This window comes from Apus apus, chromosome 7 (assembly GCF_020740795.1).
Source record: "Apus apus isolate bApuApu2 chromosome 7, bApuApu2.pri.cur, whole genome shotgun sequence".
Classification (NCBI taxonomy): Eukaryota; Metazoa; Chordata; class Aves; order Apodiformes; family Apodidae; genus Apus; species Apus apus.
In genome coordinates this window covers 4497881-4510853 of record NC_067288.1, presented here as the reverse complement: position 1 = coordinate 4510853, position 12973 = coordinate 4497881, and the positions used below count along the sequence as shown (strand labels likewise).

Here is a 12973-nt window from a genome sequence, read left to right as displayed (position 1 = left end):
AAAGGACTGTCACACAGGACAGCACCTATTACAAAGGCTGTGACAGGACAAGTCACTGGGGAGGAAGGATCTCAAAGCTGTCCAGCTGCACAACAGCTTCTTCAGAGGTCAGAAAATCCACACCAGCCTTCCTATTCAAATGGTCCTTTTCAAAAGGCCCAGAAAAGATACCATCTCTACCTGTTTCATAAACCTTTTCTTTTTTTTTCCTGTAAACAAAGTCTAACTAAAACAAATGTGAAAAGAACTTCAGGGAGAGATATCTCTAAAAAAAACCAAAACACAAAATAAATTAAATTCATGTTGTTACTTAATTTAGGGTGAAAAACTTAAGCACTGTCAGAAGACATCATCAAAGAGTAGAAGTTTTCCACCTAAAGGTTACAGCAGACAAATGTCAGCAGAGATGTCCAAGACCTAGCTGGACATCTGGCATGGCACTGGCATGTCAGTGAACTTTCTGTTTGAACCCTCCTAACCCCACATGTTGGGCTCTGTGGTTCCTGGCTGCTGCCATACACTGCCTGGGCACAGCTGGAGTTGCAGCCCAGCTCCCAGAGCAGGTCTCCTCCAGAGAAGATGGGCTGCTAGTATAAAAACCATCCCAAAAGCTGGAGTGGAACCTCAGTTCCAAGTAATTGGTTGCCATCACACAGCAACAGTTCCAAGCACCGATTTCCTGGTGCTGATCACTGCAGTTTTAATTTAGTGCTGAGACAGCAGACACTTAACTGGAGCCAGACACTTCCTAGATTTTCACCTCTCCCAACCAGGCTCCCTGCAGCCAGTTTGCTGTTTTGGTGCCCTGCAGAGGGGGTGGGCATGTAGACTCTCTGCCATTCCCTGTGCTCAGATCCAATTCCTGCTGGAAAGCTGCTCTCCTACACAAGTCCACTCAGCAGCAAAGGCACAAGGAACACCACCAAAGCATGCAGGCAAGAAAGAAGAGCCTGGCAGAAGAATTAAGCTTACTATGGGCTAAATAACTTTTTTTCACTCTGAGGAAGATAAATTCAGGAGCAACTTGCAGCCTCTCAGGGTTTAGCTAAAGAGAACCCACTCATAAGTACCAAGCAGCAGTTGGTGATGGTCACAGGCGGATGCCTGTGACAGCCTCCCAGATCCATCAGGAAATGTTAAAAGACACTAAAGTACACTCCTGGTTTGGGTCTAGAAAAATTGGAGGTGGCAGCAACACTCTGCTACACCTGATGAATCAGACTTCATTTTGGCTGGAAACAAAACATACCGAGCAGGCAAAGAAAAACACCCACCAAACCAAAATGTGTGTGAAGAGCACAGCTCTAAGAATTGTGCTGTTTAAACTTCCTTTAACCCAGATAGCTGCTGGCAACTGCAAGCAGAAATAAAATACACCCACCCAGCCAATTACATACAATAAAAATTAGGAATGCCCAACAGCTTCTCTTTCTGTGGTTTGTCTGGCCTCTTTTTCCCCCTTCCTCCTCCACATAACACACAGTCACATGAACTGTGTCTTTTTCCACCATTAAGGTGATCTTGCATTTTGATGAAGCTTTTTTCCCCAGGACACTTTGGTGTAAGTTGGCCTGTGCATGCCTGAAGATAGGTCTGTATGGCAGGCTGCAGCATGGTCTAGAGATAGCAGGGACAGAGCAGATACTGGTAACTAGGTGCTCTGTGAAGACTGAGAATCTCACTCTGTTAAAACATTAAGGTAAATTAGCACAGATACTGCTCGCATGGCAGCACCAAGGGACAGCAGGAAGATTAATGAGGCTTGGGACTAAAGGTACATCTGTGAGAGATGGCTGAATGCTGGAAGGCAAAAAAGGAAGAAACTGAAATAGTAGTAAGCTGCAAATCAAGTAACAGAGGTAAAGGCACAGAGGTTAACTAGCTGTGTGCACACCTGCACGCACACGCTTGGAGGATGCTGCTACTTTTCATCTTTGTCGTGTTCCAAATACAGTGATTTGTTTTCATTGGCATTAACATGATTCTATGAACAACATCAGCCAGCCAAGCTGTCTTCCACCCGATGCTCTCAGAGCAGTTCCAGCAAGAATAAGGTATCAAGGGAACCAGCTTGATTAAAGTCGATTTAAAAAGGCATACAGGGTGGGGATGAACATGGAAACAGACTTTTGGGAAGACACTGGTGAGCTATCCAACAAGTCTGAAAACTGCTCTTTGGAGGTCACAGCTCTAACTGGAACAGTGCAGCAGCATGCATATTTACATTCTGTTCACCAGATTAATCTTACCCAGAAAACAGGAGCTGTGTCTGAAATAGATAGTTTGCTTAAGACCACAAAAAGATTTGATGAAAAAAACCCAAAACAACCCACCCAGGAACTTAATTTTATAAGCAGTAACCTCTGCAAAGGTTCCTTCCCTCTCCATCAGTGAACCCTCTCAATGCTGGCCCTTCCAGCATGGGCTGAGGAACATCCACACAGCTTTGCCCTAGGGCACTGTAACCATAACCAAACTGTTAGGCTACATTTGGGAACAAACAAGTAAAGACACTGGAGTGTTTCTGTAAGTGCAAATGTATAGAGCTGTCTATAAGAAGATTAACAAGCAGCTACCTGCAATACAAAGATAATGATAGACTGGCACCAACAAGCAGAGGTTGCTTCTGTAAATCCATGCTCAACCATCTGCAGTCAATACCTTAAACTGTTCTGCTCTAGGAATATACAGGGATACAAGCATCCATCTTTCCTAAGGATTAGTGATGCTTGTGTATAACCTCACTGCTTCTGCTCACCTACAGCATTTTTTTTTATTTATTTATTTTATCAGAGACTTACCAATAGCTTGAGCAGCCAAAAACGGGACTTGTAATACAAGGTTTTGGTTGGGTTGATGAGAAAAAGCAACATAAAGCCGTACAAGATGAGTGGATTCACCTGCATAGGGATGTAGGTGAATTTGCCATATATACATGCCAGCAGGCTCAGGCACCACAAAACCCCCAGGAAACCAGCAATCTACAGAAAGACAGAAAAAAAACAAAACACACAGATACCTTATGAAAATACAGCTCTGAAACCTACAGTGAATTCTCATTATAAGGACAGGGAGAGCAGTGTTCAATCCTGTAATCTAATCAGACTTCAGCAACTTCCTCTTCTAATTGTGTTAGAAGTCCTTGCCAGGAAATGGGGCAGGATTTATCCTCCCCATACACCACATGGCTCCACCACTCCTACAATTGCTTCTGTTTACCTCAAAAAGATGTTGATGGGACAAGTTGCTGCGGGGATTGAGTTCGAAGATGAGGACGTGATTCACTCCAGCCTGTCTCCAGCCATACGTGTTGATACCCAGGAGAAAGAGGAATTCTATCAGGAGAAAGCCACCTCGATAGATTCTCACCAGTGGCCACACATTTGGTCCCTCTATAAAAGCCACACCTGGCCAAGGGAAAAACAAAATGGTCTTATTGACAGCACAAGTCATGGCACACAGCAAACTGGCTCTCAGGTGCTTGGCTCTGCTCCTGCAAACATGGTACGCTCATAAGCACCTGCAACTGGAGGAATTTTTCTCTAACCTGACAGAGGATTTGGGGTTTCCTGAGGAAATTCACCTTCTGGCTGGTGTAGTCGGGTCACCAGCAGCATCTTGAGTCCCCTGTCTCACACCACAAGCACCAGCATAAATGGTGACTACACACACTTAAAATGTTCTGGTTTGACGGAGATGAAAGCCCACCAGGCAGATGCACAAATACTTCAGCTCCCCACAAAACCAAAGCAGCACCATTCACAGCATTTAAAGCAATGCTCAACTGCATCTAATCACTGAAGTCAGTGCAACTGTAGCCTAATATATTCACATAACAATGTAATAACCAGCCAAACCCAAACAGAAAGCTCAACCTTAGGCAGCAGTACTGGAAAGCCTGTTACTTCTTTTTATTAAATCTTCAGGGGCTTGGAAACAAACCTGCTTAATTTCAAATAACAAGCAGCCTTATAGAGCAGCAGCTTTTTCCAGCACAAGCCCCTGTGCAAAATACAGTCCCCCAGTTGCCCAGTATGGGTTTTATGAGAAAAAACACAAATAAAACACAGTTACTGGAATCCTCACTTTCACTGAGTTTCTCAACCATGTGCTTTTTAAGCAAGGGGGGGAAAAAAGAACATGCAGTTTTATAAATTGATGCTGAGATTTTATTCCCACAAACCTTACTGTCTAAACTACAGCCCCAAGTTGTTCAAACTTTTCCTCAGAGAAAGCAGATCCACAAGAAGTTTCTTGTGTTCAGCATCTGTACTTCATATGACATGAAATTATGGAGGAAAACTGTGCAAGGAGCAACGACACAAGAACTGTTGTTTTAAATTTAAAACTTAAATCATAGTAGTCAGGCAAAATGGAGTTGAATCTTGAACAGAAGAAGCTGGAAACAAGGAATTGCAAAAGAAGCATTTCAAATTTTCATCTGAAGTGCCTGCAGACAAAACCAAGGGAGGTGCTTTGAAACAGGACAGAGCAGTCCCAAAAATATTGCTTGACCAGACAGCAGGACAGACGTGCTGTGTGCTACTGGAGACAGAACACCCAGACCAAGGTTTATCTTGAGGTGAACACGGTTTAATATGACAGTATAGCATATGACTTCCATAGCTGATGTCTGCTAATCTTATTTCTGGACTCTCAGGGTGGTAGAGGACCATAATTACATTGTGGAACAGCAGCAGGTACTAGAGAAAAAGCAGATACTGAACAATACAATGAGCTGAGCTACTGACAACACAGAAGCTAAGAGTAATTCTGTGTATTTTCTCTCTGATACTAAACCCTTTCTAGCTTAACTTCAGCAGTATCAAGCTTAGATTTGATTTCCTCTCCGTGTTTCCTGACTGAACCGTTTTCATCACTAGAGCTGAGCAGTCTGACTGAAGACCCTCAGGGACCCAGCAAAGGTGTAGGAGGTCTCCAGCTGGCACAACCCAGTCCAGGGCCCTGTACTACAGCCCCGAGGCAAAGTGATTGTCCATTCATTGACTGTTTTCCACTTACACTCAATACGAGCCAAGTCACCTCCTAGAGTAAGCAGGTATGTGACAGTTGATCAGCTCATCCCTTCAGCCAACGTGGGCTGACACAGAAACTGTGATGCTTTAAAATTTGTTCTCTTAAGGGTGACACACTCCTGGGATCCACCTGTGGCAGCCTTTGATGGACCCCAAATTATCGTGAACTCAACTCTATAACATGTTGCTGTTCTGCTTTGAAAATCAGGCAGTACAGAAGTGGTTTGCTAATAGAAGGCATGTTTTCATGCTGCTTCACAGATTCTACACATACAATGCTAAAATCCTACCTTAATCAATCAAATAATAAAAACAGTTTGGCTAAAGTAATAGAGAGGTTAGCAAAGTCATTTAAATTTGTACCATTTAAAAACCACTTTGCAGTTAGAAGTTTTTGCCCGATATCTGAAGTAATGTAGAGCTATCAGCTCATGTCTGCTGATACAAACACACCTATTATTCACACTAGGCTAGTAACATCTGCTTTAGACACATAATCACTTCTTTGAATTCATTGTCACAACTGTGTGACTTTTTCATGCTTAATACTGAGAGATAATACAGACACAAATGGCCGAAATCGTATTTGCATCTCACACAGAGATCAAACACATAAGTTACAGGGGAAAAAATGATACCATGAATAAAGAACAGCTTCTAGACATAAAACAGACCCTTCACACAGACAAGTCAACTTTCTGTCTCTACCACTGCAAAACCAAATGGGCAGCACTGCAAACAGCTTCTCAGAGAAATTTTATCCCAAGAGATGACTGGATCCAATTCCAGAAACATCTGATTTAAAATTCTTTTAAGTCAGAAACACAGACATGGGCTTTCCCTAATGCAAGGGCTCGTCTTGTTGATTTATTAAGCCTTTTCCTTTGTACTGCTTAAGTTACAACACTACTGAAATCACACACACTTAGCAAAGCTGCTTGTGATTAAGCACTGGAGCTGGATCTACATGCTGTGGGCTTTATTCTAACCGGAGTCCAAACTCAGAAGGTGCAAATCAGAATAAAATAAAAGGCCTGAGATACACAATAATTCATTGCAGCTTCTACAAAATACTGCCAAAATTTGCCAACAAGAAAAATTCAATTAACTCAGTAGGCACCAGGCATTGAAGTCCTAGAAAATTCAACATGTAAGTGTCCCAAGTGGCATGGTGCTCACGTGGTTCTATGTCTGGTCTCATTCTCTGCAGGGAGTCAGCACCAGTTTTACAAGCACCTTTCTCAAGGTGGGCAAGAGCTGTGTGTCCACGGAACAATAAGAGAAATCTGTCTTTGTACATGGATGTTGTATCTCCAGAATATCCCTCCAAGAGTAAGAAGGAAACCAGGAGAACAAACCATAATATGCTCTAAGTCCAAAATCCATGTATATAACACAAAAAAAACCCACAACCCGTTACTGAGCAGAACTAATAATTCACAGTAGTGTGATGTGACTCAGGCTGATTTAACCCAGAACATCCTGACCAAGCCAGTTTGGATCCAGGCCCTTGTTAAGTGAGGAGAACATATCCAGGAGCATGGCAACCAGCTGAGAATACCCACCTGAAAGTATGACAGTCACGTTCAGTGCAATGAACAACCCACAGAACAATCCAACCCTGAAGGTAGTCCAGGCTGGCACCGGCTGTAAACAAAGCAACAGTGGAATGAAGGTGGGGTAAATAGGTTATCAGTGAAGTCAAATTAATTTGCAGAGTAAATTTACAATCAGGAATACAAGGTTTTGATCTCTGAATGCACTCTTGCTCTTCAAGTGAGGTTTTTTAAACCTGAAAATGCAGCATAATATTCTTGCCTGTGTTGTTGTCATGTTGAAATAGAGCCTGGGCATCTCGGTACCCTCTGAAAAAATATTCCAGGCTGGACAAACACTAAGCCTATGTTATTATTAGCACAAATTTCCTTTTACTATGTATCTCACCCCTTCAACACCTTGTCTGCACGCATTAGAAATAGTAAGTACACTATTTTCAAACCTTCTGGAACTAATGCAGATTATGTGACCACGTCCCCCTCACAATTTGCAGAACACGCTCACATCAATTATTTTCACTATTGTGTTCCAATGTTGAATCTAATTTGGCACCTTGACAAGCTGGAGAAGCAGCTTCACTACACCCCTTGATCTCTCACCTGAGCTGCTCCTAAGGGTGGAACACGCAAACGTTTCATAGCCTTCTGTCTGTCTCCATCTTCTAACTCGTTGGTCACCACTTCCTAAGAGGATAAAGACACACACCACAGAAGTTCATACAAATGATAAGCACACGGTGCTGCACTAAACAAACAAACAAACACAGCAGTTGGTTTCCAGGTTATATTTGAGCCTCTTTTAATATACAGCAATAAAGACAGGAAGAGCTCATCATGCTGCATCAAGTAACTACACAATACAAGCCAACCCTGCGTGAGCTTTTCTGAGTGAAAAGTTACCAGCTGAAAAGAGCATACCCAAGCTTATGTAAGCAGTGCCAGGAATCAGTGGCATTTCAAAATCGATTACTAGGTGTCTTGGTGGTGAATACAAGCTACAGAGAGGGCAAAACATTACAGGAATCAGCAGTGAACAAGGGAACATTGTTTTCTAGTTAAAAGAGGAGCAGTGCCCAGGTTAGCGTCGTTACCTCCGTTTCGGAGATGAGCTGGTTGATCTTCTTGCAGGTGTAGAAGGGTGCCACCTCCACCTCAGCCACCCGCCACTCTGCCCCCCGGGCTGTCTCCAGGTTCTTGTCATGTTTCTTCAGGATCTTGCGAAAGCCAGTGAAGTTCAGGTTCTGCAGGTAAGGGAAACCAGTTACCAGCTTTTAACCTCAGGCTGCTCCCAAGGAAACTAAGTGGCTGTATTTCCAGTGCTAGCAAAAATGGAGTAAGAATCCAATTATTGCCTCTATTGTCAGGAAGTCTGAGTTATTACTTTATTAGCAGTAATACATATATCCCTTGCAAACAACAGAAAAAATGTGGGATTCAAGGGCATAAAAAGAGGTAACTTACCTAAACCTCACATTCCCTGAAAAGCCAAATCCCTGCCACTTTCCTCCTTAACTCAGGAAGCGATGACATTCCTGATGAAACCTCACTGGAAAAAAATAACCTCTGGACCTGCTCAAAACTTGTATGCTAACAGTTATTTACAGACAGTCCCTCTGCACCCTACACTGCACACATCCCAGGTTCTGCAACTCAGAGACCAGTCTCTGGATTAGCAGTAGTTGCCAGGAGCTCTTAAACATAGGAAACTGCAGAGAGACTATGTTCTGTCCCAGCTCTCACAGTCACTGCCAGTCCTTCAAGTGGTTTTCCCTCCTGAAACTAGACTACTGATTTCTAGCTTCTTTAAACTTCACCTTGGTTTCATATCAGGTTCTCTGGATAAGGGCATTATAGAAGGGGAATCTTTGTATGAAAGTTTAAAATGCTGCAGATTCAATCCAGACAAGTGCATCCCCACAGCAGCATCCTTTTCCACTAGTTTGGACTTGCAGATGTGGGAGATGAAATATTCTAGTCCATCAGGATAAGCACACAATGCTCCATTGGAAAAAAAAAAACAAAACCACTCTGGTGATTTCCAAAGAGCCCTGACCCAAGACTCTTCTGATGCACAATAACTAAGACAGGCCAAGCTCATCACACTGCATTATGCAGGCAATTGCTGTGATGAGATGCACTTAAAATCCTGTGTTTCATTACACAGAAAACATCACTCGAAAGGCCCAACGTTTCATTCCAGCAACAGCAGGAACACAGACCATGGCAAGATTGACTTCTGAAAAAGCTTAGATAGTAAACAGAGAAAACAACAAATTCTAATGCCCTGGGGAAAGGCACCAACTACTCACTGAAATGATTTTCAATCTAATTATGCTTAGAGTGATTTAATACCAGACCCCTACCGTACAGGTGGGGAAATGAGGCTAGGGAGACAGGAGCAGGAAGCCAAAGCATTAATGATCTGCATTATTGCAGACAAGAGACTTTAATTACTTTCTATTAGAAACGCCAGCATTCCACACCAGGGAGAGCAGATCTCTAGTTCATACATTTGGAATTAAAGACACAGCAAAGCTATGATTTTGGGAAGAGATTTCTCTGCAGCCTGAACTAACAGCACTTGATCTGCCAAGTGTGCAGTCACAGCCTGACTCTGGTGTGACTTGACTGGTTGGGTCATGGTTACACCACACACCCTAGAACCTCTCCAGCAGCTTTCCACCCTCTGGCTGGGAAAATTCTGCAACCACAAAGTGCATGATAAAAACCACTGATGGCCACAGTGATACTGGTTTTTTTTAAGTGTTGTTTATTCTAAAACATAGTATTTAAAATAAATAGACTTTATTTTTAAATGCACACACTCTAGAATTACATATTACTGTTGACAATAAATTAATCTTATCCGAAATTTAACTGTTGGTAAGGTAAACAAGTGACAGCTGCTCTGGAGATGAGTTGTAGCTTCCCTTGACACTTGGTTTGTGTACCTTGGGAATGGACACATGCAACTTTTGCTCTTGCTTCAGTCCCAGACTGAGGGATTTGCTTGGCATGGATTTTCCTTTCTTGCTAAGCCAACCTAAGCCTTCAGCACTTTATCAAAGCCATAGTTTGATATTTATAATGATGATATTTGTATTTATCTTGGTATATTACTCTATATGATATTGATATATGTGATATTTGATATTTATAGTGACTTCACTTTACTTCCTACATTAAACCCTCAGCTCTATCACCTTCCCAACAGGCTGTTGTTTTTTCTCTCCAAAACTGCAAGAGTTTGAATATTCCTAGCTCTTATATTCTAAGCTCAGAAGCTCAGATTTGGTTTTACGTTTGGTTTAGTACTTGTATTCCTTGTCCTCAACTTCAAGGGCAATTTGAACTTATTTTTCTCATTCTCTCTTTGAAGATCTGTTGTAGAAAGCAGCTTTGCTCCTTTTGGAAACTGTGGAAGCCATCCAGTCCGGATGGGTATTACATCAATATTTAATATACTGGATTCATGGCAGCAAAAAAGTAAGTGTGCAAGATGCCTTTCTTCTCTGATGCAGAGCAGAAAAATGATTTTTCTAAGGAATTACCTATTTACCTATTTAAATATTCTAAGGGATTACCTATTCAAATTCTTCATCAAGCCTCAGAAGTGATTTCTCTAGCCAAGGGTAAGAGCTTTACTTTTGTTTTGTTTCGTTTTTAAAAAGTGAAGAAACCACAGCAGGCAATAGTGCTTCATTCCATTCCTGAAAAGCTATGGATACTGTGCCTTTCCTAGGATTTTGAACTAGAAACTATCTCTAATAGTTAAAGGGCTTTATTGAGAAATCAATAAATAGTTTCCAGACACGTGTTCAAAGACATAATGACACATTAGGAGAGGTACAGACACTTTTTTGAAGAATTAAGGTTTGTTCACACTGTTGAGTGGTATTCAATTAATTCTTCTGGTGAATTTTGTTTACTAAAATTTTCTAGTGTGAATCTGGTAAATATCTAAATCTGGTAAATATCTAAATGAGTTTAAGTTCAGATATTCCTATTTAACAAGCTAAAACGCCCACAACAAGACACATAAAAACATTTCAGTATTTAACACCAAAAAAAAAAAAGAAAAAAGAAAAAAAATATCAGAACAGTTTCAGATTTTTGTTTCCAGATTTTTTGGAACAAAATCAGCGTCTGTAATATTTACCATGCTCTTTCATGCCAGAAATCCAAGTACAACTAAAGATTTGTTTTTTTCATACTCCAAGGCAAACGAGCCCATATCCTACAGAACTAATAACATCTTTTTTTTTTAAATGGATGTTTTAACAAGAAATTCTGATATAGCAAGGTCACAGTCACTACCATGGTAACGCCAAGAGGAAACAGTACGTTTGTATTTAAAGTTTCATTACAAATATTAGATAAAAGAGCTTCTTCCCCAACTTGCCAGCTCCAGCCCTGCCCAGAACAACACATTATAGAAGGAGACATCAAAGTGACTTTGTGTCCTGACCATGCCTGGGCCAAGGCTGCTGGTGTCAGCCAGCCCAGAAAAAGAAGAAGGTTCTTCTGCAGGTCAGCTTAGCATGTCTAGCTCAACAAGAAGTAACAAGAAATATGCTGCTAGCTGCTGGGCCTTTTATTTAAAAAATGTTTAAGGACCCTCCCAAAAAACCAAAAACTGCCTGAATGAGGCAACTCACGGATATAATGAGGCAACTCAAGGATACAACGAGGCCACTCAAGGATACAAAAAGCACAGAGCCATTTCGCCACGGAGCTTGGCAAAACCACCTCTTTTTGCAGGTACCTGATAGTTCTGCAGTAAGATGAGGCTGAGGTAGAGCTCACTGAAGGCCAATTTCAGATCTTTGATATTCCTATGCTGGACACGCTCTTCATGGGACAGGTGGAAGACCGGCTTTCGGCGCCGCTGCAGCGTGGGAGCCCCACTGGCTTCTTTCTGTGCATCCAAAGTTGATTGCAGCTCGGTCCGAAGCGTGGTAAACCTGCGCTGAGCTTCTGCAAGCTTTTCTGTCAGCAAGGAAAGGGAAAGGTCGGGTGAGAGGACAGCGACTTGCCTCATCAGCCTGTAAAAAGCACTAGATCTTTCGCCTCAAGTAACGGGTCTGTAGGTAAAAAGCATTGAGTGGGAGAAGGCCACGTGGTAGGTCACTAAGTGTTGAATTCAACAACATGTTTCTCCTTTGTGAAGCTCCTTCTGGTTAAAGGTCTTAATGCAGTCCTATGTAAAACATCTACTCTCTCCAAAAAAAACAAAGCTGTTATGTCAGACAGGTCTTGATCAATACAGCAAAAAATCAAGGGGCTGTCCCCTCAGCACAGACTAAAGCAGCACTAAAAGTGGACTCAGACCTCCCAACATCCACCCTGGATCTGATTTCTTAGAACGGTTTGGGCTGGAAGGGATCTTAAAGATCATCTAGTTCCAACCCCCCTGCATGGGCAGGGACACTAGGCCAGGTTGCTCCAAGCCCCATCCAACCTGCCCTTCAACACTGCCAGGGATGAGGCAGCCACAGCTTCTCTGGGCAACCTGGGCCAGGCTCTCCCCACCCTCACAGTGAAGAATTTCTTCCTAATGTCTAACCTAAATCTCCCCTCTTCCAGTTTAAAACCATTACCCCTTGTCCTATCTCTACTTTTATAAAGTGTCCCTCCTCAGGTTTCCAGTAGGCTTGTTCCAGGACCATATGAATACCCACTACAGATGGAAGAAGCCCAACCTGCACAGCTGCCACCTGGACCTTGGGGATATCAGGGATGCAGGGTCCAACCACCCCATGCTGGCAGAGCTGGAGGCAGCCAGGCAACCAAATAGCAAAGCTGTGACCACACGTCTAACTCTGCTGCTCAACTTTCTCAATTAAAGCAAGCACACAAAACACATTAAAAAAAAACCAACAAAACCCTGTTGGAAAATCCTGGGGAACTGGACAAACACTAAGCAAAGCACTTTTTGTGCCTGCACACCCACTATCAACTACGTGTTTACCACCTTTTTATATGAGAGTGAGGAAATCAAAGGAAAAAACCCCACACTTTAAACTTGATGCTGAATTTCAGACCAACACAGAGACCAAAGCTCTGGGTGATAGAAACAGCTCCTGCTTTGATCAGGAGCTACAACACTAGCAGCTGCTGTACGTGATCTGCTGTAATCATTTATCCCTCTTTTCCTCTGTTTAGGCTCACGCAGGTTAGAAGCACTGCCTCATTATTTACTGATGAAAGGGAAAGTCAACTTGAATTTAAAGATCATTTTGATGTGTCTTTGGAAAAAGTCACTCTCTTCCTCACATCTCCAGTGAGAAAAGGGTGTTTCCTTTAAACATGCTGCTTTATGCTCTTTCAGAAAAAGATCTTTTCAGCTAAATAACCATATTTTCATGCTAAAACCAGCGC

At 42.3% G+C, this 12973-nt stretch overlaps 1 protein-coding gene across 1 annotated transcript in view; it reads right to left on the bottom strand.

Annotated features, from left to right (window-relative positions):
* XPR1 (xenotropic and polytropic retrovirus receptor 1) overlaps nt 1-12973 on the bottom strand; it is a 102603-nt gene that overhangs the window by 18450 nt on the left and 71180 nt on the right. Inside the window, exons 4-9 of the mRNA XM_051624634.1 lie at nt 11358-11581; nt 7684-7833; nt 7193-7276; nt 6602-6683; nt 3220-3407; nt 2802-2981 (exon numbers count right to left, since the gene is read on the bottom strand). Coding sequence (XP_051480594.1) covers nt 2802-2981; nt 3220-3407; nt 6602-6683; nt 7193-7276; nt 7684-7833; nt 11358-11581 — 908 coding nt within the window. The remainder of the gene's footprint in view (nt 1-2801; nt 2982-3219; nt 3408-6601; nt 6684-7192; nt 7277-7683; nt 7834-11357; nt 11582-12973) is intronic.